Raw genomic sequence first — 22848 nt, 5'->3', positions numbered from 1 at the left:
AAAAGGTACCCCAAAAAGGCTTCCCAAAAGGTCTACCAACTCAGATGCTTCCAAGGCCCATAAAGCTCTCCAAAAGCACAAAACAGTACCCCGAAAGTACACAAAAAGCCTTCCCAAAGGTCCCCAAACTCGGATGCTTCCAAAACACATAAAGCTCCCCAAATGTGCAAAAAAGTACCCTGAAAGAACACAAAAAGGCTTCCCAAAAGGTCTCCCAACTTGGACTCTTCCAAGGCCCATAAAGCTCCCCAAATGCACAAAAAGGTACCCCAAAAGCACACAAAAAGGCTTCCCAAAAATTCCCCAAACTCGGACACTTCCAAGGCCCATAAAGCTCCCCAAACGCACAAAAAAGGACCCCAAAAGTGCACAAAGGCTTCCCAAAAGTTTTCCAATCTCAGACGCTTCCAAGGCACATAAAGCTCCCCAAATGCACAAAAAAGGACCCCAAAAGCACACAAAAAGACTTCCCAAAAGGTCCCCAAACTCAGGCCTTTCCAAGGTGTATAAAACTCCCCAAAAGAGCAAAGAAGCGCCCCAAAAGGAAGGATACCTGCCATAGATGGAGACGAAATATCAGGAGAAAATACTTCTGGAACATGGCCATACAGCCTGAAAAACTCACAACAATCCAGTGTTTCTGGCCATGAAAGCCTTCGACAATACCTTCCCAAAAGGCTCTCCAAAAGTGCACAAGAAGGCTCCCCAAAAAGACCCCCAAACTCGGACCTTTCCAAGGCACACAAAGCTTTCCAAAAATGCAAAACAGACGGCCACAAGATCAGACCTTTCCAAGGCAAACAGAGTTTGGTTCCCCAAACTCGGACCTTTCCAAGGCACATAAAGCTCCCCAAAAGCACAAAAAGGGGCTTCCCCAAAAGGTCCCCAAACCTGGACCTTTCCAAGGTGCATAAAGCTATCCAAAAGCGCAAAACAGAAATCTCCAGAGGCCCTAAACGCGGATTTCTCCAAGGCACACAGAACTCCCCCAAAGTGCGACGATAGCTCCTCAAAAGGTCCCCAAACTCGGACATTTGAGGGGTGCACAAAGCTCCCCCAAAGCGTAAAAGGGCTTCCCAAAAGACCCCCCAAATTCAGGCCTTTCTAAGGGGCAGAAAGCATTCCAAAGGCACAAAAAGAGCTCCCCAAACGCACATCTCTCCAAGATGCACAAATCTTCCCAAAAGCGCAAAACAGAAGTCTCGAAAGGCCCCAAACTCAGATCTTTCCAAGGCACACAAAGCTCCCCAAAAGCTCAAAAGGACTCCCCAATAGCTCCCCAAACTCAGACTTTTCCAAGGCGCTGAGAGCTTCCCAAATGTGCAAAAAGCCTCCCCTTTTGCAAAGAAAAGGTCCCCCAAAGGCCCCCAAACACGGACCTTCCCAAGGCACACAAAGCTCCCCAAAAGCACAAAAAAGGCTTCCCCAAAAGCTCCCCAAACTCAGACCTTCCCAAGGCACATAAAACTTTCCAAAGGAGCAAAACAGAAGTCTCCAAAGGCCACAAACTCAGACTTTTCCAAGGTGCGCAGAGCTTCCCAAATGTGCAAAAGATCAAAGAAAAGCTCCCCCAAAGGCCCCCAAACTCGGACCTTCCCAAGGCACAAAAAACTCCCCAAACTCAGGCCTTTCCAAGGCGCACAAGCGCAAAAAGAGCTTCCCAAAGGCACACAAAGCTCCCCAAAAGCACTCCCAAAAGGCCCCCAAACTCAGACCTCCCCAAGGCACACAAAGCTCCCCAAAAACTCAAAGGCGTTTCCCAAAAGCTCCCCAAACTCAGACCTTCCCAAGGCGCATAAAACTTTCCAAAGGAGCAAAACAGAAGTCTCCAAAGGCCTCAAGTTCAGACTTTTCCAAGGTGTGCTGAGCTTCCCAAACACACAAAAAGTCTCCCCAAAAGTGCAAAGAAAAGCTCCCCCAAAGGCTCCCAAACTCAGACCTTCCCAAGGCACAAAAATCTCCCCAAACTCAGCCTTTCCAAGGCACACAAAGCTCCCCAAAAGCACAAAACAGAAGTCTCCAAAGGCCGCAAGCTCAGACCTTTCCAAGGCGCACCAAGCTCCCCAATAGTGCAAATGAGTTTCCCAAAAGGCCCGCAAACTTAAGACGTTTTCCAAGTCGCAAAGAAGCTTCCCAAACTCTGGCCTTTCCCAAAGGTGCATCTCTCCAAGGCACACAAAGCTCCCCAAAAGGCCCCCAAGCTCAGACCTTCCCAAGGCGCATGAAGCTTTCCAAAGGCGCAAAGGGAGCTTCCCAAACGAGGATCTCTCCAAAGCACACCAAGCTCCCCAAAAGCGCAAAACAGAAGCCGCAAGCTCAGACTTTTCCAAGGCGCGCAGAGCTTCCCAAATGCACAAAAAGCCTCCCCAAAAGTGCAAAGAAAAGGTCCCCCAAAAGGCGGATTTCTCCAAGGCGCACCAAGCTCCCCAAAAGCGCAAAAGAGGAGTCTCCAAAAGGCCTCCAAACGGGGCCCTTTCCAAGGTGCGCAGAGCTTCCCAAAAGCGGGAAAAGGCTCCCCCAAAGCCCCCCAAACTTAGGCCTTTCCAAAGGCGCACAAAGCTTTCCAAAGGCACAGAAAGAGCTCCCCAAACGAGGTTCACTCCAAGGCGCACAATGCTCCCCAAAAGCGCAAAATGAAAGTCTCCAAAGGCCCCCAAACTGAGGACTTTCCAAGGCACGCAGAGTTCCCCAAAAGCACACAAAAAGGCTCCCCCAAAGGCCCCCAAACTCAGACTTTTCCAAAGCAGAGAAAGAGCCCCCCAGATTCAGGCCTTTCCAAAACGCACAACGCTTTCCAAAGGCTCCAAACTCAGGCCTTTCCAAGGCACATAAAGCTCTCCAAAAGCACAAAAAGGCTCCCCAAAAGGGCCCCCAAACTCAGACCTTTTCCAAGGCACAAAGAAGCCCCCCAAACTCAGGCCTTTCCAAGGGGCACCAAGCTTTCCAAAGGCGCAGAAAGAGCTCCCCAAAGGCGGATCTCTCCAAGGCGCACCAAGCTCCCCAAAAGCGCAAAAGAGGAGTCTCCAAAGACCCCCAAACGCGGACCTTTCCGAGGCGCATAAAGCTCCCCAAAAGCTCAAAAGAGGAGTCTCCAAAGACCCCCAAACTCAGACTTTTCCAAGGCGCAGAAAGAGCCCCCCAAACTGAGGCCTTTCCAAGGCGCATCAAGCTTTCCAAAGGCGCAGAAAGAGCTCCCCAAACACGGACCTTTCCGAGGCGCATAAAGCTCCCCAAAAGCGCAAAAAGGCTTCTCCAAAAGGCCCCCAAACTCAGGCCTTTCCAAGGCGCATAAAGCTCCCCAAAAGCTCCAAAGGGCCCTCAAAGTCAGGCCTTCCCAAGGCGCTAAGAAGCCCCCCAAACGCGGATCTCTCCAAGGCGCACCAAGCTCCTCAAAAGCTCAAACGGGATTCCCAAAAAGCCCCCAAACTCAGACCTTCCCATGGCACAGAAAACTCCCCAAACTCAGGCCTTTCCAAGGCGCACCAAGCTCTCCAAAAGCGCAAACGAGGAGTCTCCAAAGACCCCCAAACGCGGGCCTTTTCAAGGAGCACAAAGCCCCTCAAAAGCGCAGAAAGAGCTCCCCAAACGCGGATCTCTCCAAGGCGCACCGAGCTCCCCAAAAGCGCGAAAGAGGAGTCTCCAAAGACCCCTAAATGCGGACCTTTCCAAGGCGCACCAAACTCCCCAAAAGTCCAAAACATACGTCTCCAAAGACCCCCAAACTCAGGGCTTTCCAGGGCGCACAAAGCTCCCCAAAAGCGCAAAAGAGGGGTCTCCAAAGACCCCTTTCCAAGGCGCACCAAGCTCCCCAAAAGCTGAAAAGGGTTTCCGAAAAGGTCCCCAAACTCAGGCCTTTCCAAGGCGCACGAAACTCCCCAAAAGCGCAAAAAAAAGTCTCCAAAGGACTCCAAACGCGGACCTTTTCCAAGGAGCAACGAAGCCCCCCAAATTGAGCCCTTTCCAAGGGGCACAAGGCGCAGAAAGAGCTCCCCAAATGCGGACTTTTCCAAGGCGCACAAAGCTCCCCAAAAGGTCAAAAGGGCCTTGGAAAGATCCGCATTTGGAGGCCTGTGGAGACACCTCTTTTGCGCTTTTGGGGAGCTTTCTGCGCCTTGGAAAGGTCCGCGTTTGGAGACTTATGTTTTGCGCCTTTTGAAAGCTTTGTGCGCCTTGGAAAGGCCTCAGTTTGGGGGGCTCTTTCTCTGCCTTGAGTTTGGGGGCCTTTGGAGACTCCTCTTTTGCGCTTTTGGGGGGCAAGGTCCCCAAACTCAAGCCTTTCCAAGGCGCATATAGCCCCCCAAAAGCCCAGAAAGAGCTCCCCAAACGCGGACCTTTCCGAGGCACATCGAGCTGCCCAAAAGCGCAAAAGAGGAGTCTCCAAACTCAGGCTTCTCCAAGGCGCAAAGAAGCCCCCCAAATTGAGGCCTTTCCAAGGCGCACCAAGCTCCCCAAAAGCGCAAAAAGAAGTCTCCAAAGCACTCCAAACACGGACCTTTTCCAAGGCGCATAAGGCTCCCCAAAAGTCTCCAGAAAATCCTAAACACGGACCTTTCCGAGAAGCACAAAGCTCCCCAAAAGCACAAAAAACAAGTCTCCAAAGGACTCCAAACGCGGACCTTTCTGAGGCGCACCAAACTCCCCAAAAGCGCAAAAAAGAAGTCTCCAAAGACCCCTAAATGCGGACCTTTTCCAAGGCGCATTTAGCTCCCCAAAAGCGCAAAAGAGAAGTCTCCAAAGGACTCCAAACGCGGACCTTTTCCAAGGCGCACCAAGCTCCCCAAAAGCTCAAAAGGGTTTCCCAAAAGGTCCCCAAACTCAGACTTTTCCAAGGCGCATATAGCCCTCCAAAAGTCTCTAAAGACCCCCAAACTCAGGCCTTTCCAAGGCGCAAAGAAGCTCCCCAAAAGCCCAAAAGGGTTTCCCAAAAGCTCCCCAAACTCAGCCCTTTCCAAGGCGCAAAGAAGCTCCCCAAAAGCGCAAAAGACCCCTAAATGCGGACCTTTTCCAAGGCGCAGAAAGCTCCCCAAAAGTCCCCAAAGACCCCCAAAAACGGCCCTTTCCAAGGCGCACCAAAGGCGCAGAAAGAGCTCCCCAAAAGCGGATCTCTCCAAGGCGCACCGAGCTCCCCAAAAGCGCGAAAGAAGAGTCTCCAAAGACCCCCAAACGCGTTTTCCAAGGCGCATATAGCCCCCCACAAGTCTCCAAACCCAGGCCTTTCCAAGGCGCAGAAAGCTCCCCAAAAGCGCAAAAGAGGCGTCTCCAAAGGACTCCAAACGCGGACCTTTTCCAAGGCGCACCAAACTCCCCAAAAGCGCAAAAGAGGAGTCTCCAAAGACCCCCAAACTGGGGGGCTTTCTGCGCCTTGGAAAAGGTCCGTGTTTGGAGTCCTTTGGAGACTCCTTTCCGAGGCGCATAAGGCTCCCCAAAAGTCTCCCAAGACCCCCAAACTCGGGCCTTTCCGAGGCGCAACGAGCTCCCCAAAAGCGCAAAAGAGGAGTCCCCAAAGACCCCCAAACGCGGACTTTTCCGAGGCGCAGAAAGCCCCCCAAAAGTCTCCAATGACCCCCAAACTCAGCCCTTTCCAAGGCGCACAAAGCTCCCCAAAAGCGCAAAAGAGGAGTCTCCAGAGACCCCTGAATGCGGACCTTTTCCAAGGCGTATAAAGCTCCCCAAATCTCTCCAAAGACCCCCAAACTCAGACTTTTCCAAGGCGCACCGAGTTCCCCAAAAGTCCTAAACGTACGTCTCCAAAGACTCCCAAATCCAGACTTTTCCACGGCGCATATAGCCCCCCAGAAGTCTCCAAACACCCCTAAATGCGGACCTTTTCCAAGGCGCAGAAAGCCCCCCAAAAGTCTCCAAAGACCCCCAAACTCAGGCCTTTTCCAAGGCGTAAAGAAGCCCCCAAACTCAGCCCTTTCCAAGGCGCACAAAGCTCCCCAAAAGCGCAAAAGAGGAGTCTCCAAAGACCCCTAAATGCTGACCTTTTCCAAGGCACATAAAGCTCCCCAAAACTCTCCAAAGACCCCCAAACTCAGACCTTTTCCAAGGCGCAGAAAGCTTTCCAAAGGCGCAGAAAGAGCTCCCCAAATGCGCAAAAGAGGAGTCTCCAAAGACCCCTAAATGCGGACCTTTTCCAAGGCGCAAAGAAGCCCCTCAAAAGTCTCCAAAGACCCCCAAACTGGAGCCTTTCCAAGGCGCAAAGAAGCCCCCCAAATCGAGGCCTTTCCAAGGCGCACCAAACTCTCCAAAAGTCCAAAACGTACGTCTCCAAAGACCCCTAAATGCGACCTTTCCGAGGCGCACAAAGCTCCCCAAATCCGGACTTTTCCAAGGCGCATTAAGCTCCCTAAAAGCGCGAAAGAGGAGTCTCCAAAGACCCCCAAATGCGGACCTTTTCCAAGGCGCACAAAGCCCCCCAAAAGCGCAAGAGGGATCCCCAAAAGCTCCCCAAACTCAGCCCTTTCCAAGGCGCAAAGAAGCCCCCCAAAAGTCCTAAACGTACGTCTCCAAAGACCCCCAAACCCAGACTTTTCCACGGTGGAGAAAGCCCCCCAAAAGTCTCCCAAGACCCCCAAACCCGGACCTTTCCAAGGCGCACCGGGGAGTCTCCAAAGACCCCTGAATGCGGACTTTCCCAAGGCGCAGAAAGTCCCCCAAAAGTCTCCAAAGACCCCCAAACTCAGCCCTTTCCGAGGCGCAAAGAAGCCCCCCAAAAGTCCTAAACGTACGTCTCCAAAGACCCCCAAACACAGACTTTCCACGGTGGAGAAAGCCCCCCAAAAGTCTCCCAAGACCCCCAAACCCGGACCTTTCCAAGGCGCACCGGGGAGTCTCCAAAGACCCCTAAATGCGGACCTTTTCCAAGGCACATAAAGCTCCCCAAAAGTCTCCAAAGACCCCCAAACTGAGCCCTTTCCAAGGCGCAGAAAACTCTCCAAAAGCGCAAGAGAGGAGTCTCCAAAGACGCGGACGTTTCCGAGGCGCATAAGGCTCCCCAAAAGTCTCCAAAGGACCCCAAACTCAGCCCTTTCCAAGGCGCATAAAGCTCCCCAAAAGTCCAAAACGTACGTCTCCAAAGACCCCCAAACACAGACTTTCCCAAGGCGCAGAAAGTCCCCCAGAAGTCTCCAAAGACCCCCAAACTCAGCCCTTTCCAAGGCGCGCAAAGCTCCCCAAAGGCCCAAGAGGGATCCCCAAAAACTCCCCAAACTCAGCCCTTTGCAAACTCCCCAAAAGCGCGAAAGAGGGAGTCTCTAAAGACCCCCAAACGCGTTTTCCAAGGCGCAGAAAGCCCCCCAAAAGTCTCCAAAGACCCCCAAACTCAGCCCTTTCCAAGGCGCAGAAAGCTCCCCAAAAGTCTCCAAAGGGGATCCCCAAAAACTCCCCAAACTCAGCCCTTTGCAAGCTCCCCAAAAGCGCGAAAGAGGAGTCTCTAAAGACCCCTGAATGCGGGCCTTTTCCAAGGCGCAGAAAGCCCCCCAAAAGTCTCCAAAGACCCCCAAACCCGGACCTTTTCCAAGGCGCAAAGAAGCTCCCCAAAAGCGCAAAGGGGGAGTCTCCAAAGAACCCTAAATGCGGACTTTTCCAAGGCGCATATAGCCCCCCAAAAGTCTCCAAAGACCCCCAAACCCCGACCTTTCCAAGGCGCAACGGGGAGTCTCCCAAGACCCCTAAATGCGGACCTTTTCCACGGCGCAAAAAGCCCCCCAAGACCCCCCGAACCCCGCCCTGACGCACTCACCTGTACTCGGCAGCCTCCGTGGGTGAGGAGCCACTGCAGGCAGGGCAGGTTGCCGGTGGCGGCGGCGTCGTGCGCGGGGGTGGCTCCGTTCCTGGCGCGCCCGTTCCCGGCCAGCGCGGCCTCCTCCACCAGGAAGCGCACGCACGGAAGCCTCCCCGCGCGGGCCGCGTGGTGCACCGGGGACGCCCCCAGCGGGTCCCGCAGCCCCGCCGCCGCCGTCGCCACCCCCGCCTCGCCCAGCGCCGCCCGCAGCGCCTCCACGTCGCCCTGCCGCGCCGCCTGCAGAGCCCGCTCCGAGGGAGAAGGAGAGGAAGAAGGAGAGGAAGAGGAAGGGGCCACCGAGGAGGAGGCCATGCCCACGCGAGGATCACAGAAGGAGAAGGAGAACCAGGAGAAGGACGGAGGAGCCGGACCCGCGCCCGCCCCGCATCCCTCTCCTCTCGCCTTCTGTGGGAACCTTCTGGGAAGGAAGCCACGCCCCCCCCTCCGCCGCCACAGGGACCGCCCCCTCGCCCCGGCTGTCAATCAAGGGATCGGGTTAAGGCCAAGCAGGCAGCTGGGGGGGGGGGGAGGGGGGAGGAGTAAGAAGAGGAGAAGGAGAAGAGGAAGAAGATGAAGAAGGAGAAGAAGGAGGTAGAGGAGGAGGAAGAAGAGGAAGATGTGGAGAAGAAAAGGAGGAGGTGGAGGGGGAAGAAGAAGAATAGGAGGAAGAAGATGAAGAAGGAGAAGAGGAGGAGGAGAGGAAGAAGAAGGAGAAGGAGAAGAGGAGGAGAGGACGAAGAAGAAGAGAAGAAGGAGGAGGAGGAGGAAGAGGAAGAGGAAGAAGAAAAAGAGGAGGAGGAGGAGGAGGAAGAAGAAGAGGAGAAGAAGAGGAAGAAGAAGATGAAGAAGGAGAAGAAGGAGAAGAGGAGGAGGACAGGAAGAAGAGGGAGAAGAACAGAAGGAGAAGGAGAAGAGGAGGACGGAGAAGAAGGAGGAGGAGGAAGTGGAAGAAGAAAAGGAGGAGGTGGAGGGGGAAGAAGAAGAATAGGAGGAGGAAGAAGAGGAGAAGGAGGAAGAAGAGGAGGAAGAAAAAGGAGGAGGAAGAGGAGGAAGAAGAAGAAGGTAAAGGGGAAGAAGAAGAGGAGAAGAAGAGGAGGAGGAGGAAAAAGAAGAGGAAGAAGGAGAAGAAGAGAAGGAGGAAGAAGAAGAGAAGAAAAAGAAGAGGAGGTGGAGGAGGAGGAAGAAAAAGAGAAGAGAAGGAGGAAGAAGAGGAGGAGGAAGAAGAAGAGGAGAAGAAGAGGAAGAAGAAGAGGAGGAGGAGGAAGAGGAAGAAGGAGGAGGAAGAAGAGAAGGAGGAAGAAGAGGAGAAGAAGATGAAGAAGAGGAGGAGGAGGTGGATGAAAAAGAGGAGGAAGAAGAAGACAAAGAAGAGGAAGAAGAGGAGGAGGAGGAAGAGGAGGAGGAAGAGCAGGAGGAGGAGGAAGAAGAAGAGGAAGAAGAAAGGAGGAAGACATAGAAGAGGAGAAGAAGAGAAAAAAGAAAAGGAGGAGGAGGAGGAAGAGGAGGAGGAAGAGGTAGAAGAAGAAGAAGAGGAGGAGGAAGACATAGGAGGAGGATGAAGAGGAAGAAGAGGAGAAGAAGAAGAAGCAGGAGGTGGTGGAGGAAAAAGAGGAGGAGGAAGACAAAGAAGAGGAAGAAGAGGAGAAGAGGAAGAAAAAGAGGAGGTGGAGGAGGAAGAAGAAGAAGAAGAGGAGGAGATCACATGGCCACTTCTCGTCCCCTCCTACTCTTCTTTCTTTCTCTACGTTTCTTCTTCCCGTTTTACTTCTTTTCTTTCTTTTTCTTCTTTTTCTCCATCTCCTCCTCCTCCTCTTCTCTTCTTCTTTCTTCCTCTCCCTTCTCCTTCATTTCCTCCCTTTTCCTTCTTTCTTTTTCCCCCTCCTCCTTCTTTTCTTTCTCCTCCTTTTCTTTCCCCTCCTCCTCCTCTTCTTCTCTTCTTCACTTCCCTCACCTGCTTCTCTTTCAGTTCCTTCCGCTCCTTTTTCTGCTTTCTTTTCTTTCTTCTCTTTTTCCTCTCTCTTCTTCTCTTCTTACTTCTCTTTCTTCCCCTCCCTCATCTTCTCCTCCTTCATTTCCTCCCTTTTCCTTCTTTCTTTTTTCTCCTCCCCTTCTCTTCTTCCCCCTTTTTCTTTCTCCTTCTCCTCATCTTTCTCCCCCTACCTTGCCTGCTTCTCCTTCAGTTCCTTCCTCTACTTTTCCTTTCTTTTCTTTCTTCCGTTTTTCCTGTCCTGTCTTCTCTTCTTTCCTCCTTCACCTTCTCCCTCTCCTTTCTTCTTCCCTGCATGTTTTCCTGTATCTTCTTTTCTCTCTTATATTCTTTCTTCTCCCTCTTTCCTTTCTCCTCCTTTTTCTATTTCGTCTCCTCTTTCCCCTTTTTCTCCCACATCTCCTCTCTCTCCTTTCTTCTACTTCTTCTACTCTTCCTTCTCATTTTTCTCCTGTTTGTCTTTTTTCTTCCTTTCTCCTCCTTTTTCTATTTCTTCTTCTCTTTCCCCTTTTTCTCCCGCATCTCCTTCTCCCTCTCCTTTCTTCTTCCCTACACTTTTTCCTTCTTTTCTTTCTTATATTCTTTCTTCTCCTTCTTTCCTTTTTCCTCTTTTTCTATTTTCTTCTACTCTTTCCCCTTTTCCCCTCCCTCTCCTTTATTCTTCTCCTACCCTTCCTTCTCTTTTTTGTCCTCTTTCTCTGTCTTCTTTCTTGCTCCTTTCTCCTCCTTTTTCTATTTCTTCTCCTCTTTCCCCCTTTTCTCCCACATCTTCTTCTCCCTCTCCTTTCTTCTTCTACTTCTCCTACTCTTTCTTCTCGTTTTCTCCTTATTTTTATGATTACATGTATTATTTTACTTTATTTTTATTTTTATTATTCCATTTATTATTTTATTATTCCATTTATTATTATTTTATTCTCTTATTAATAATACTTTTATTATTTTACTCTATTATTATTTTTATTATTACATGTATTATTTTACTTTATTATTATTATTATTACATTTATTACTTTGCTCTATTTATTACTATTATTGTATTATTATTATAATTATTGTTATTGTTATTATAATTATTATTGTTATTATTGTTGTTGTTATTATTATAATAATTATTGTTATTATTTTGCTCTATTTATTATAATTATTGTATTACTATTATAATTATTATTATTGTTATTATTATTGTTATTATTACCTTTATTATATTACTCTTATTATTATTCCATTTACTATTTTATCCTATTATATTCTTACATTTATTATTATTTTACTCTATTATTATTATTATTATTAAGACTTTTATTATTTTACTCTATTGTTATTTTTACTACATGTATTATTTTACTTTATTATTATTGTTATTACAGTTATTATTTTGCTCTATTTATTATTATTTTATTAAATGTATCATTTTACTCTATGTATTATTGTTATTATTACCTTTATTATTTTACTCTATTTATTACATTTATTATTTTACTCTATTATTTTTATTACATGTATTATTTTACTTTATTATTATTGTTGTTATTATCACATTTATTATTTTACTCTATTTATTATTATTTTACTCTATTATTAATAATTCTTTTATTACTTTATTATTTTATCATTACATTTATTATTTATACTTTATCATTATTATTGTTATTATTACATTTATTATTTTGCTCTATTTATTATTATTTTATTAAATGTATTATTTTACTCTATGTATTATTGTTATTAATAATGCTTTTATTATTTTACTCTATTACTATTTTTATTATTACATGTATTATTTTACTTTATTGTTATTGTTATTATTACCTTTGTTATATTACTCTTATTATTCCATTTTTATTTTACTCTATTTATTATTTTACTCTATTATTATTAATACTTTTATTACTTTACTCTATTATTATTTTTATTATTACATGTATTATTTTACTTCATTATTGTTATTGTTCCATTTTTATTTTACTCTGTTTATTATTATTTTATTGTATTATTAATAATACTTTTTTATTTTACTCTATTATTATTTTATTATTTTTATGTATTTTACTTTATTATTAATATTGTTATTATTACATTTATTATATTTCTCTATTTATTATTATTATATTATTAATATTGTTATTATAATAATTATTGTTATTATTGTTATTATAATTATAATTATTGATATTGATATTATTTTGCTCTATTTATTATAATTATTGTATTATTATTATAATTATTGTATTATTATTATTATTGTTATTATTATTGTTATTGTTATCTTCATTATATTACTCTTATTATTATTACATTTATTATTTTACTCTATTTATTATATTCTTACATTTATTATTATTTTACTCTATTGTTATTATTTTATTACATGTATTGTTTTACTCTATGTATTATTGTTATTATTACCTTTATTATATTACTCTTATTATTATTACATTTACTATTTTACTCTAATATTATTCCATTTTATTTTACTCTATTTATTATTATTTTACTCTATTATTATTTTTATTATTACATGTATTATTTTACTTTATCATTATTGTTATTATTACATCTATTTTACTCTATTTATTATTATTCCATTTTTATTTTACTCTATTTATTATGATTTTACTCTATTATTTTTTATTATTACATGTATTATTTTACTTTGTTATTATTGTTATTATTACATTTATTATTCTACTCTATTTATTATTATTTTACTCTACTATTATTAATACTTTTATTATTTTACTCTATTATTATTTTTATTATTACATGTATTATTTTACTTTATTATTGTTGTTATTATTATTTATTATTTTGCTCTATTTATTATTATTGTATTAAATGTATTATTTTACTCTATGTATTATTGTTATTATTACCTTTATTATATTACTCTATTATTATTCCATTTATTATTATTTTACTCTATTATTAATAATACTTTTATTATTTTACTATATTATTATATTTATTATTACATGTATTATTTTACTTTATTACTCTTATTATTATTACATTTATTATTTTGCTCTATTTATTATTATTGTATTAAATGTATTATTTTACTCTATGTATTATTGTTATTATTCCATTTTTATTCTACTCTATTTATTATTATTTTACTCTATTATTAATAATAATTTTATTATTTTACTCTATTATTAATAATACTTTTATTATTTTACTCTCTTATTATTTTTATTATTACATGTATTATTTTACTTTATTATTATTACTTTATTATTACTGTGAGTCGCCCCTGGGCTGAGAACAGCGGCATATAAGCAAAGTAAATAAATAATAAATAAATAATTATTACCTTTGTTATATTACGCTATTATTACTCCATTTATTATTTTACTCTATTTATTATTATTTTACTCTATTATTATTAATACTTTTATTACTTTATTATTATTTTTATTATTACATGTATTATTTTATTATTTTATTATTACATGTATTATTTTACTTTATTATTATTATTGTTATTATTCCATTTATTATTTTACTCTATTATTAATAATACTTTTATTATTTTACTCTATTATTATTTTTATTCTTACATGTATTATTTTATTATTATTATTATTATTACTTTTATTATATTACTCTTATTATTACATTTATTATTTTACTCTATTATTATTAATACTTTTATTACTTTGTTATTATTTTTATTATTACATGTCATATTTTACTCTATTTATTATTGTTATTATTCCATTTTATTTTACTCTATTTATTATTATTTAATCTATTATTAATAATACTTTTATTATTTTACTCCATTATTATTATTATTACATGTATTATTTTACTTTATTATTATTGTTATTATTCCATTTTTATTTTACTCTATTTATTATTATTATACTCTATTATTATTTTTATTATTACATTTATTATTTTACTTTATTATTATTGTTATTATTATTTATTATTTTGCTCTATTTATTATTATTTTATTACTATTATAATTATTGTTAGTTATTATTGTTATTGTTATTATTATAATTATAATTATTGTTATTATTTTGCTCTATTTATTATAATTATTGTATTATTATTGTTATTGTTATTGTTACCTTTATTATATTACTCTTATTATTATATTTATTATTTGACTCTATTTATTATATTCTTACATTTATTATTATTTTACTCTATGTATTATTGTTATTATTACCTTTATTATATTACTCTTATTATTATTACATTTACTATTTTACTCTAATATTATTCCATTTTATTTTACTCTATTTATTATTATTTTACTTTATTATTATTGTTATTATTACATCTATTTTACTCTATTTATTATTATTCCATTTTTATTTTACTCTATTTATTATTATTTTACTCTATTATTTTTATTATTACATGTATTATTTTACTTTGTTATTATTGTTATTATTACATTTATTATTCTACTCTATTTATTATTATTTTACTCTATTATTAATAATACTTTTATTACTTTATTATTATTATTCCATTTATTATTTAACTCTATTTACTATTATTCCATTTATTATTATTTTACTTTATTATTATTGTTATTATTCTATTATTATTATTATTTTACGCTATTATTAATAATACTTTTATTATTTTACTCTATTATTATTTTTATTATTACATGTATTATATTACTTTATTGTTGTTGTTATTATTACATAATAATAAATTATTTATTATTATTTTACTCTATTATATTTATTATTATTCCATTAATATTTTACTCTATTATTATTAATACTTTTATTATTTTACTTTATTATTATTATTGTTATTATTACATTTATTATTTTGCTCTATTTATTGTTGTTGTTGTTGTTGTTGTTGTTGTTGTTGTTTCCCCATCCGCAGAAAGAAGACAGCCATAATAACTCATTATGTTGTTTATTATTATGTCCATAATTATATTCCCTGTCAATCAGACGTAAGTGCAAGCGGTGTTCCCAGGAAGCGTCTTGCCCGGACTCGCACTGGGAGACGTAGTGCCGGAGGCCATTTCCAAGTACGACGCGCCGGCGGCGAAGAAAGCAGACAGGTTCCCGGCCATGGCGAGCCACAGCGAAGCGCCGTATTCGAAACTGGGGAAGCCGGGGATTTTCAGGGAGACCTAGAAGACACACACACACAGAGAAAGAGTTGTAGTTTTCCAAGGTCCTGACTTTTCCACGCATACTCTTGTAGTTTTCCAAGGTCCTGAATTTTCTTATGTAGGAAATCCATCTACAAAGCTTCCCCCAGTCAAGAACCAATGTAGCTTGACACCATTATAATGCTATAAGATCCTGGGAGTTGTAGTTTTCCAAGGCCCTGACTTTTCCAGACACACTCTTGTAGTTTTCCAAGGTCCTGACTTTTCTTATGTAGGAAATCCATCTATAAAGCCTCTCCCAGTCAAGAACCAATGTAGCTTGACATCATTATACTGCTATAGGACTCTGGGAGTTGTAGTTTCCCAAGGTCCCGGGCCTTGTAATGCAGGAAATCCCCTCTAAAACAACGTTGTTGTGGAATTGATGCAATTTGGCATTGTTTTAATGCTATGGGACACCATTATAATGCTATAAGATCCTGGGAGTTGTAGTTTTCCAAGGTCATAGACTTTGTTATGCAGGAAATCCACCATTAAAGCCTCCCTAATGTAGAACGGATGCAATTTGGCATCATTCTAATGCTATGGGACACCATTATAATGCTATAGGATACTGGGAGTTGTAGTTTCCCAAGGTATTTCTAAGTAGAACACACTACAATAAATGGTATAAACAAGCAAACAATATTTTAATGAGTACACACCTCATATTGATGTTGTGCGAAGACGTAAATGCCGTATCGGGTGACTCCGACGCAGGAGGAAAGCCCTGGAAGGAAAAGAATAATAATAATAATAATAATAATAATAATAATAATAAATAATCTTATTATGACAGTATTGTATTATTATTATTATTATTTCCAAGTTTGGAAACTAATTATTATTATTATTATTATTATTATTATTATTATTATTTAGTCCAAGTTTGGAAACTATGAATCCCTATAATAATAATAATAATAATAATAATAATAATAATCTTATTATGACAGTATTGTATTATTATTATTATTATTTAGTCCAAGTTTGGAAACTATGTATCACTATAATATTATTAATAATAATAATCATCATCATCATCTTATGACAGTATTATTATTATTATTATTGTTGTTATTATTATTATTATTATTATTATTATTATTACTATTATGTCCAAGTTTTGAAACTATGAATCCCTATAATAATAATAATAATCTTATGACAGTATTGTATTATCATTATTATTATTATGTCCAAGTTTGGAAACTATGTATCCCTATAATAATAATAATAATAATAATAATATGACAGTATTGTATTATTATTATTATTATTATTATTATTATTATGTCCAAGTTTGGAAACTATGAATACCAATAATAATAATAATAATTTTATGACAGTATTGTATTATTATTATTATTATTATTACTATTATTATGTCCAAGTTTGGAAACTATGAATCCCTATAATAATAATAATGATAATAATAATAATCTTATTATCACAGTATTGTATTATTATTATTATTATTATTATATTATTATTATTATTATTATTATTATTATTATTATGTCCAAGTTTGAAAACTATGAATCCCAATAATAATAATAATAATAATAATAATAATAGATAATTTTATTATGACAATATTGTATTGTTATTATTATTATTATTATTATTATTGTCCAAGTTTGGAAACTATGAATCCCAATAATAATAATAAATATTATAATGTCTGATGTTATTGTTGTTGTTGTTGTTACCTGCCAAGAGGGAGTGGGAGTGAGCCAGGGAGGAGATATTATAGAATCATAGAATCATAGAATCAAAGAGTTGGAAGAGACCTCGTGGGCCATCCAGTCCAACCCCATTCTGCCAAGAAGCAGGAATATTGCATTATGTTGTTGTTGTTGTTGTTGTTGTTGTTGTTGTTGTTGTTACCTGCCACGAGGGAGAGGGCCAGGGAGGAGATAAGGCAGCGCTGCTTTGCAATCCCGGCCCATAAACATTGGAAGTATTGGCACCCGCTGACGAGGCACAACAAAGCCGCTGCGGCAGCGATGACCGATACGATGACCGCAATCCGGGTGACCAGGATGGCCTCTGCCAAATACATAATAATAAGGAAATAATAAATAATAATTAGGAAATAATTTTTTATGTATATATACCTTGCCCAGGGGCGGTGCGTCCATGACGCAAAGTAAGCGGTTGCGGTACCCTTCTGTTTTGCCAGGGGTGCAAAAGTGCCTCTGTATGCCTCTGTATGTTCGAGGGCCTCTCTGGGCCAAATCGGGATCCTGGACCTCTAGATGGTGGGATCGATTCCCAGGCAGACACTGGATCCCTTCCGGCAGCTTTGGGTTTCCTCCCAGCAAAGGGATCCCATTCTGGAGTTGACCTCTTGTCTCTTGGAAGCAAGGCTGGATCCCCACCTCCTGGGCAAAAGCCTCCACTGCAATTACTATTATTATTATTATTATTATTATTATTATTATTATTATTATTATTATGTCCAAGTTTGGAAACTTTGAATTCCTATAATAATAATAATGATAATGATAATAATAATAATAATAATCTTATTATGACAGTATATTATTATTATTATTATTATTATTATTATTATTATTCCTTTTCTATAATTATTATTATTATTATTATTATCCCTTCTATTGTTGTTATTATTATTATCTCTTCTTTATTATTATCCCTTCTTCATCTCCCATCATCATCATCCTTCTATTATTATTATTATTATTATTATTATTATTATTATTATTATTATCCCTTTTCTATTATTATTATTATCCCTTCTATTGTTGTGTTATTATTATTATCATATCTTCTTCTCTATTAGTATCCCTTCTTCATCTCCCATCATCATCATCATCATCATCATCATCCTTCTATTGTTCTATTATTATTATTATTATTATTATTATTATCCCTTTTCTATTATTATTGTTATCCCTTCTATTGTTATGTTATTATTATTATCATCATCTCTTCTTCTTTATTATTATCCCTTCTTCATCTCCCATCATCATCATCATCATCCTTCTATTATTATTATTATTATTATTATTATTATTATTATTATCATCCCTTTTCTATTATTATTATTATCCCTTCTTTTGTTCTGTTATTGTTATTATTATAATCTCTTCTTCTTTATTATTATCCTTTCTTCATCTCCCATCATCATCATCATCATCTTTCTATTGTTCTATTATTATTATTATTATTATTATCCCTTCTTCTTCTATTATTATTATTATTATCATCATCATCATCATCCTTCTATTGTTCTATTATTATTAACCTTTTTAGTGTTATTATTATCATCCCTTCTTTTGTTCTATTATTATTATTATTATTATTATTATTATTATTATCCCTTCTTCTTCTTCTATCATCATCATCATCATCATCATTCTATTGTTCTATTATTATTAACCTTTTTAGTATTATTATTATAATTCCTCCGTTATTATTATAATTATCATCCCTTCGTCTCTTCTTCTTACTATCCCTTCGTCTATCATCATCATTCTTCTGTTCTTCTATTATTATTACTATCCCTTTTTCTATTATTATTATTATTATTATTATTATTATTATCCCTTTTTCTATTATTATTATTATTATTATTTCTTTTCTATTATTATTATTATTATTATCCCTTCTTTTGTTCTATTATTATTATCGCTTCTTCTTCTATTATTATTATTATTATTATTATTATTATTATTATTATTATCCCTTTTCTATTATTATTATCATCCCTTCTATTGTTCTGTTATTATTATTATCAACCATAATCCTTCAATTGTTCTATTATTATCCCTTTTTCTATTATTATTAGTATTATTATCATCATTCCTTCTTCTTGTTCTTCTTCTTCTATTTTTATTATCATTATTATTATTATTATTATTCCTCTTTTATTACTACCATCCCTTCTTTTATTCTATTTTATTATTGTTGTTGTTGTTATTATTATTATTATTATTATTATTATCATCCTTCTATTGTTTTAGTATTATTATCATCCCTTCTTCTTCTTCTATTCTTCTTCTTATCCCTTCTTTTTCTTGTCATTATTATCCCCTTGTCTATTATTATTATTATTATTATTATTATTATTATTATCCATTTTTTCTATTGTTCTATAACCAGAAGAAGAAGGAGAAGGAGAAGACGACTCTGGCACAAGCCAATCAAGGTGGTCCCAGTGGTGATTGGCACACTGGGTACAGCGCCTTAAGACCTTGGCCTGGACTCAAAAACAATCGACGCTGACAAAATCACCATCTGCTAGCTGCAAAAGGCACTCTTGGGAAGTGGCCGATGTGTAATCCAGTACAACAACCGGCAGAGTGATCTTGTTTGCTGTGGACTCATCTTGTGTATCTAATAATAGTAATAATAATAACAATAATAATAATAATAATTATTATTATTATTATAACAGGCTAACTTGACCAATTGACCTGGCCACCACCATCATCGTTATCATCATAACAACAATAGCCTTCCTTGGGCAACTGGACCAAGCCAAAATAATAATAATAATAATAATAATAATAATAATAACAACAATGCTAATAATAATAATAATAACGATAATAATAATAATAATAATAATAACAGGCTAACTTGACCAGTTGACCTGGCCACCACCATTATCATTATCAACATAACAACAATAATCTTCCTTGGGCAACTGGACCAATCAATAATAATAATAATAATAATAATGATAATAATAATAATAACGATAATAATAATAATAGCGATGCTAATAATTTTATTTATTTATTTATTTATTGCACTTATTGACCGCCCCTCTCAGCCCGAAGGCGACTCGGGGCGGTGAACAATAACAAAGAAGACAGTGTACAGCGAGTCTAGACATACAGACCAGACAAATACAACACAACATATACTTATACTAAAATCCGCTTCGTCAAGTCCTGGGGTCATAGCCAAAATTCGTAGTCCTAATTCATTCCAGTGTCAATTAACTATACTCAATTGAAGGCCTGCTCGAAGAGCCATGTTTTTAGGCCCCTACGGAAGGCCATCAAGGAGGGCGCCTGTCTAACTTCAGCAGGGAGAGTGTTCCACAGCCGGGGGGCCACCACCGAGAAGGCCCGCTCCCTCGTCCCCGCCAGACGTGCCTGAGAGGCAGGCGGGACCGAGAGAAGGGCCTCCCCGGATGATCTCAAGGCCCTCGTGGGCTCGTAGGCCGAGATGCGGTTTGCAAGGTATTTTGGGCCGGAACCGTTTAGGGCTTTGTAGGATAAAACCAGCACCTTAAATTGGGCCCGGTAGCAAATCGGCAGCCAGTGGAGTTGGGACAGCAGAGGCGTTGTATGCTCTCTGCGTCCAGCTCCCGTTAACAACATGGCTGCCGCGCGCTGGACTAGCTGAAGCTTCCGGGCTGTCTTCAAGGGCAGCCCCACGTAGAGAGCGTTGCAGTAGTCGAGGCGGGATGTGACCAAAGCGTGTACCACCGTGGCCAAGTCAGACTTCCCAAGATACGGGCGCAGCTGGCGCACAAGCCTGAGCTGTGCAAATGCTCCCCTGGTCACCGCTGAAACCTGGGGCTCCAGGCTCAGCGATGAGTCCAGGGTCACACCCAAGCTGCGAACCTGCGCCTTCAAGGGGAGTGCGACCCCGTCCAGCACAGGCTGTAACCCTATACCCTGTTCGGCCTTGCGACTGACCAGGAGTACCTCTGTCTTGTCTGGATTTAGTTTCAGTTTGTTCGCCCTCATCCAGACCATTACAGCGGCCAGGCACCGGTTCAGGACTTCGACGGCCTCCTTAGTAGCAGGTGGGAAGGAGTGACAGAGTTGGACGTCATCTGCGTACAGGTGACACCGCACCCCGAAACTCCGGATGATCTCACCCAGCGGCTTCATGTAGATGTTAAACAACAAGGGGGACAAGATGGAACCCTGAGGAACGCCACAGGTCAACGGCTGCGGCGTTGAACAGGAGTCCCCCAGTAACACCTTCTGAGTGCGACCCTCCAGGAATGACCGGAGCCACTGCAGAGCAGTGCCCCCGAGACCCATCTCTGCAAGGCGCCCCAGAAGAATACCGTGGTCGACGGTATCGAAGGCCGCTGAGAGGTCCAGGAGCACCAACAGGGACACACTCCCCCTGTCTAGCTCCCGGCACAGATCATCCACTAAGGCAACCAAGACCGTCTCGGTACCATGTCCCGGTCTGAAACCAGACTGTGCCGGATCCAGATAATCCGTGTCTCCCAAGAATACCTGGAGTTGTGAGGCCACCACGCTTTCCATGACTTTGCCCAAGAAGGGGAGATTGGAAACAGGCCGAAAGTTGTCCAATTTAGTGGGGTCAAGTGATGGTTTCTTCAACAGCGGCTTTATAACAGCCTGTTTTAGGCTCGCTGGAATCTTGCCCTCCCGAAGGGAGGCATTAACCACCACCGTTACCCACTGGGCCAATCCCCCTCTGGCCTCCTTAAGAAGCCAGGATGGGCAGGGGTCTAGGATGGACGTGGTGGGCCTCATTCCTCCAAGTATCTTGTCCACATCCTCGGGTTTCACAAACTGAAAAGAATCCAACAAAAACTGACAAGCAGGTGCTTGTGTCACATCCACGGAGACTGCATCTAAAGTGGCGTCCAGCTCAGAGCGGATCAAAGCGACTTTGTCTGCAAAGAACCGAGCAAATGCTTCACAGCGCGCTGCCGAGTTGTCAGGGCTCCCACCCGTGGGAGGAGTTAAAAGACCTCTGACAACCCGGAACAACTCCGCCGGACGGTTTTTTGCAGACGCAATAGTGGCCGCAAAGAAAGTTTTCTTTGCGGCTTTTATTGCCGCGGCATATGCCCTCAAAAAGGACACAAACCGTGTTCGGTTTGACTCGTTTGGGTCCGATCGCCACACGCTCTCTAGAACCCTCTTCCTTCGCTTCATCGCTGCCAGCTCCTCAGTGAACCAAGGAGCTGGTTTAGCTCGGTTACTTGAGAGGGGACGCTCCGGAGCGATCTTGTCAATGGCCCTGGTCATCTCCCCATTCCAGAGAGCGACCAAGGCCTCGACATTATCACCTACCGCGGTGGCGGGAAACTCCCCAAGAGCCATCAGGAATCCGTCCGGATCCATAAGCCTCCTGGGGCGGACCATCTTAATGGGTCCTCCACCCTTGCGGAGGTTAGGGGGCGCAGTGAGTCTAAATCTAATCAGGAAGTGGTCGGTCCATGGCAACGGAGAGATGGACAACTCCTCCACACCGCCACCCTGCTCCCATCCCTGACAGAAAACCAAGTCCAATGTGTGCCCAGCACAGTGGGTGGGGCCAGTTATTTGTTGGGACAGCCCCATGGTTGCCATGGCAGACATGAAGTCCTGAGCCGCACCTGTGAGGGTTGCCTCGGCATGGATGTTGAAGTCCCCCAGCACAAGGAGCCGTTGGGACTCCACAGCCAGGCTCGAGACCACCCCCGCTAGCTCAGGTAGGGAGACTGTAGTGCAGCGAGGTGGACGGTACACTAGCAGAATCCCTATTCTGTCCCGGTCACCCACCCTCAAGTGGACGCATTCGAAATTTGTGGTCTGCGGGATGGGGCTCCTGGTTAGATGGATGGAATCCCTGTAGACCACTGCAACCCCGCCTCCCCGTCCTCCGGCTCTAGGTTGGTGTTGCACGGAGAAACCTGGAGGACAAAGCTGGGAGAGATTTACGCCCCCCGCCTCATCCAGCCAGGTCTCCGTGATGCACGCCAGATCTGCCCGCTCCTCCAGGATTAAGTCCTGAATCCAAGTTGTTTTTCCGTTGACAGACCTGGCGTTCAACAACACCACCTTCAAGCCAGAGGGCCCGCTCACCTGGTTACACCAAATTCCCTTAGGAGACCTATTGGGAATAGTTAATTTGGGAAAGCGGTCCGAATTAGGCCGAATTCGTGGTCTCCTTCTCCCGCATCTCCTC

At 40.8% G+C, this 22848-nt stretch overlaps 3 protein-coding genes across 3 annotated transcripts in view; 1 reads left to right on the top strand and 2 right to left on the bottom strand.

Moving 5' to 3' along the window:
* The window catches only part of LOC132764677 (espin), a 147071-nt gene extending 138875 nt beyond the window's left edge, over positions 1–8196 (bottom strand). The window contains exon 1 of the mRNA XM_067472846.1: positions 7745–8196. Coding sequence (XP_067328947.1) covers positions 7745–8098 — 354 coding nt within the window. The 5' untranslated portion in view covers positions 8099–8196. The remainder of the gene's footprint in view (positions 1–7744) is intronic.
* Positions 8197–8527: 331 nt separating this feature from the next.
* Positions 8528–22848, top strand: part of LOC137097786 (golgin subfamily A member 6-like protein 22) — a gene marked incomplete at both ends in the record, with an annotated part of 19447 nt that continues 5126 nt past the window's right edge. Inside the window, 4 exon segments of the mRNA XM_067472921.1 lie at positions 8528–8602; positions 8773–9120; positions 9123–9300; positions 9357–9450. Of these exon segments, the coding sequence (XP_067329022.1) occupies positions 8528–8602; positions 8773–9120; positions 9123–9300; positions 9357–9450 (695 nt within the window).
* LOC132764968 (claudin-16-like) overlaps positions 14662–22848 on the bottom strand; it is a 10693-nt gene continuing 2506 nt past the window's right edge. Inside the window, exons 3-5 of the mRNA XM_067472920.1 lie at positions 16810–16971; positions 15585–15649; positions 14662–14898 (exon numbers count right to left, since the gene is read on the bottom strand). Coding sequence (XP_067329021.1) covers positions 14710–14898; positions 15585–15649; positions 16810–16971 — 416 coding nt within the window. The 3' untranslated portion in view covers positions 14662–14709. The remainder of the gene's footprint in view (positions 14899–15584; positions 15650–16809; positions 16972–22848) is intronic.

This window comes from Anolis sagrei, chromosome 13 (assembly GCF_037176765.1).
Source record: "Anolis sagrei isolate rAnoSag1 chromosome 13, rAnoSag1.mat, whole genome shotgun sequence".
Taxonomy (NCBI): Eukaryota; Metazoa; Chordata; class Lepidosauria; order Squamata; family Dactyloidae; genus Anolis; species Anolis sagrei.
The sequence above is the reverse complement of the archived record's forward strand: the minus strand, read 5'-3'. Positions and strand labels throughout refer to the sequence as shown.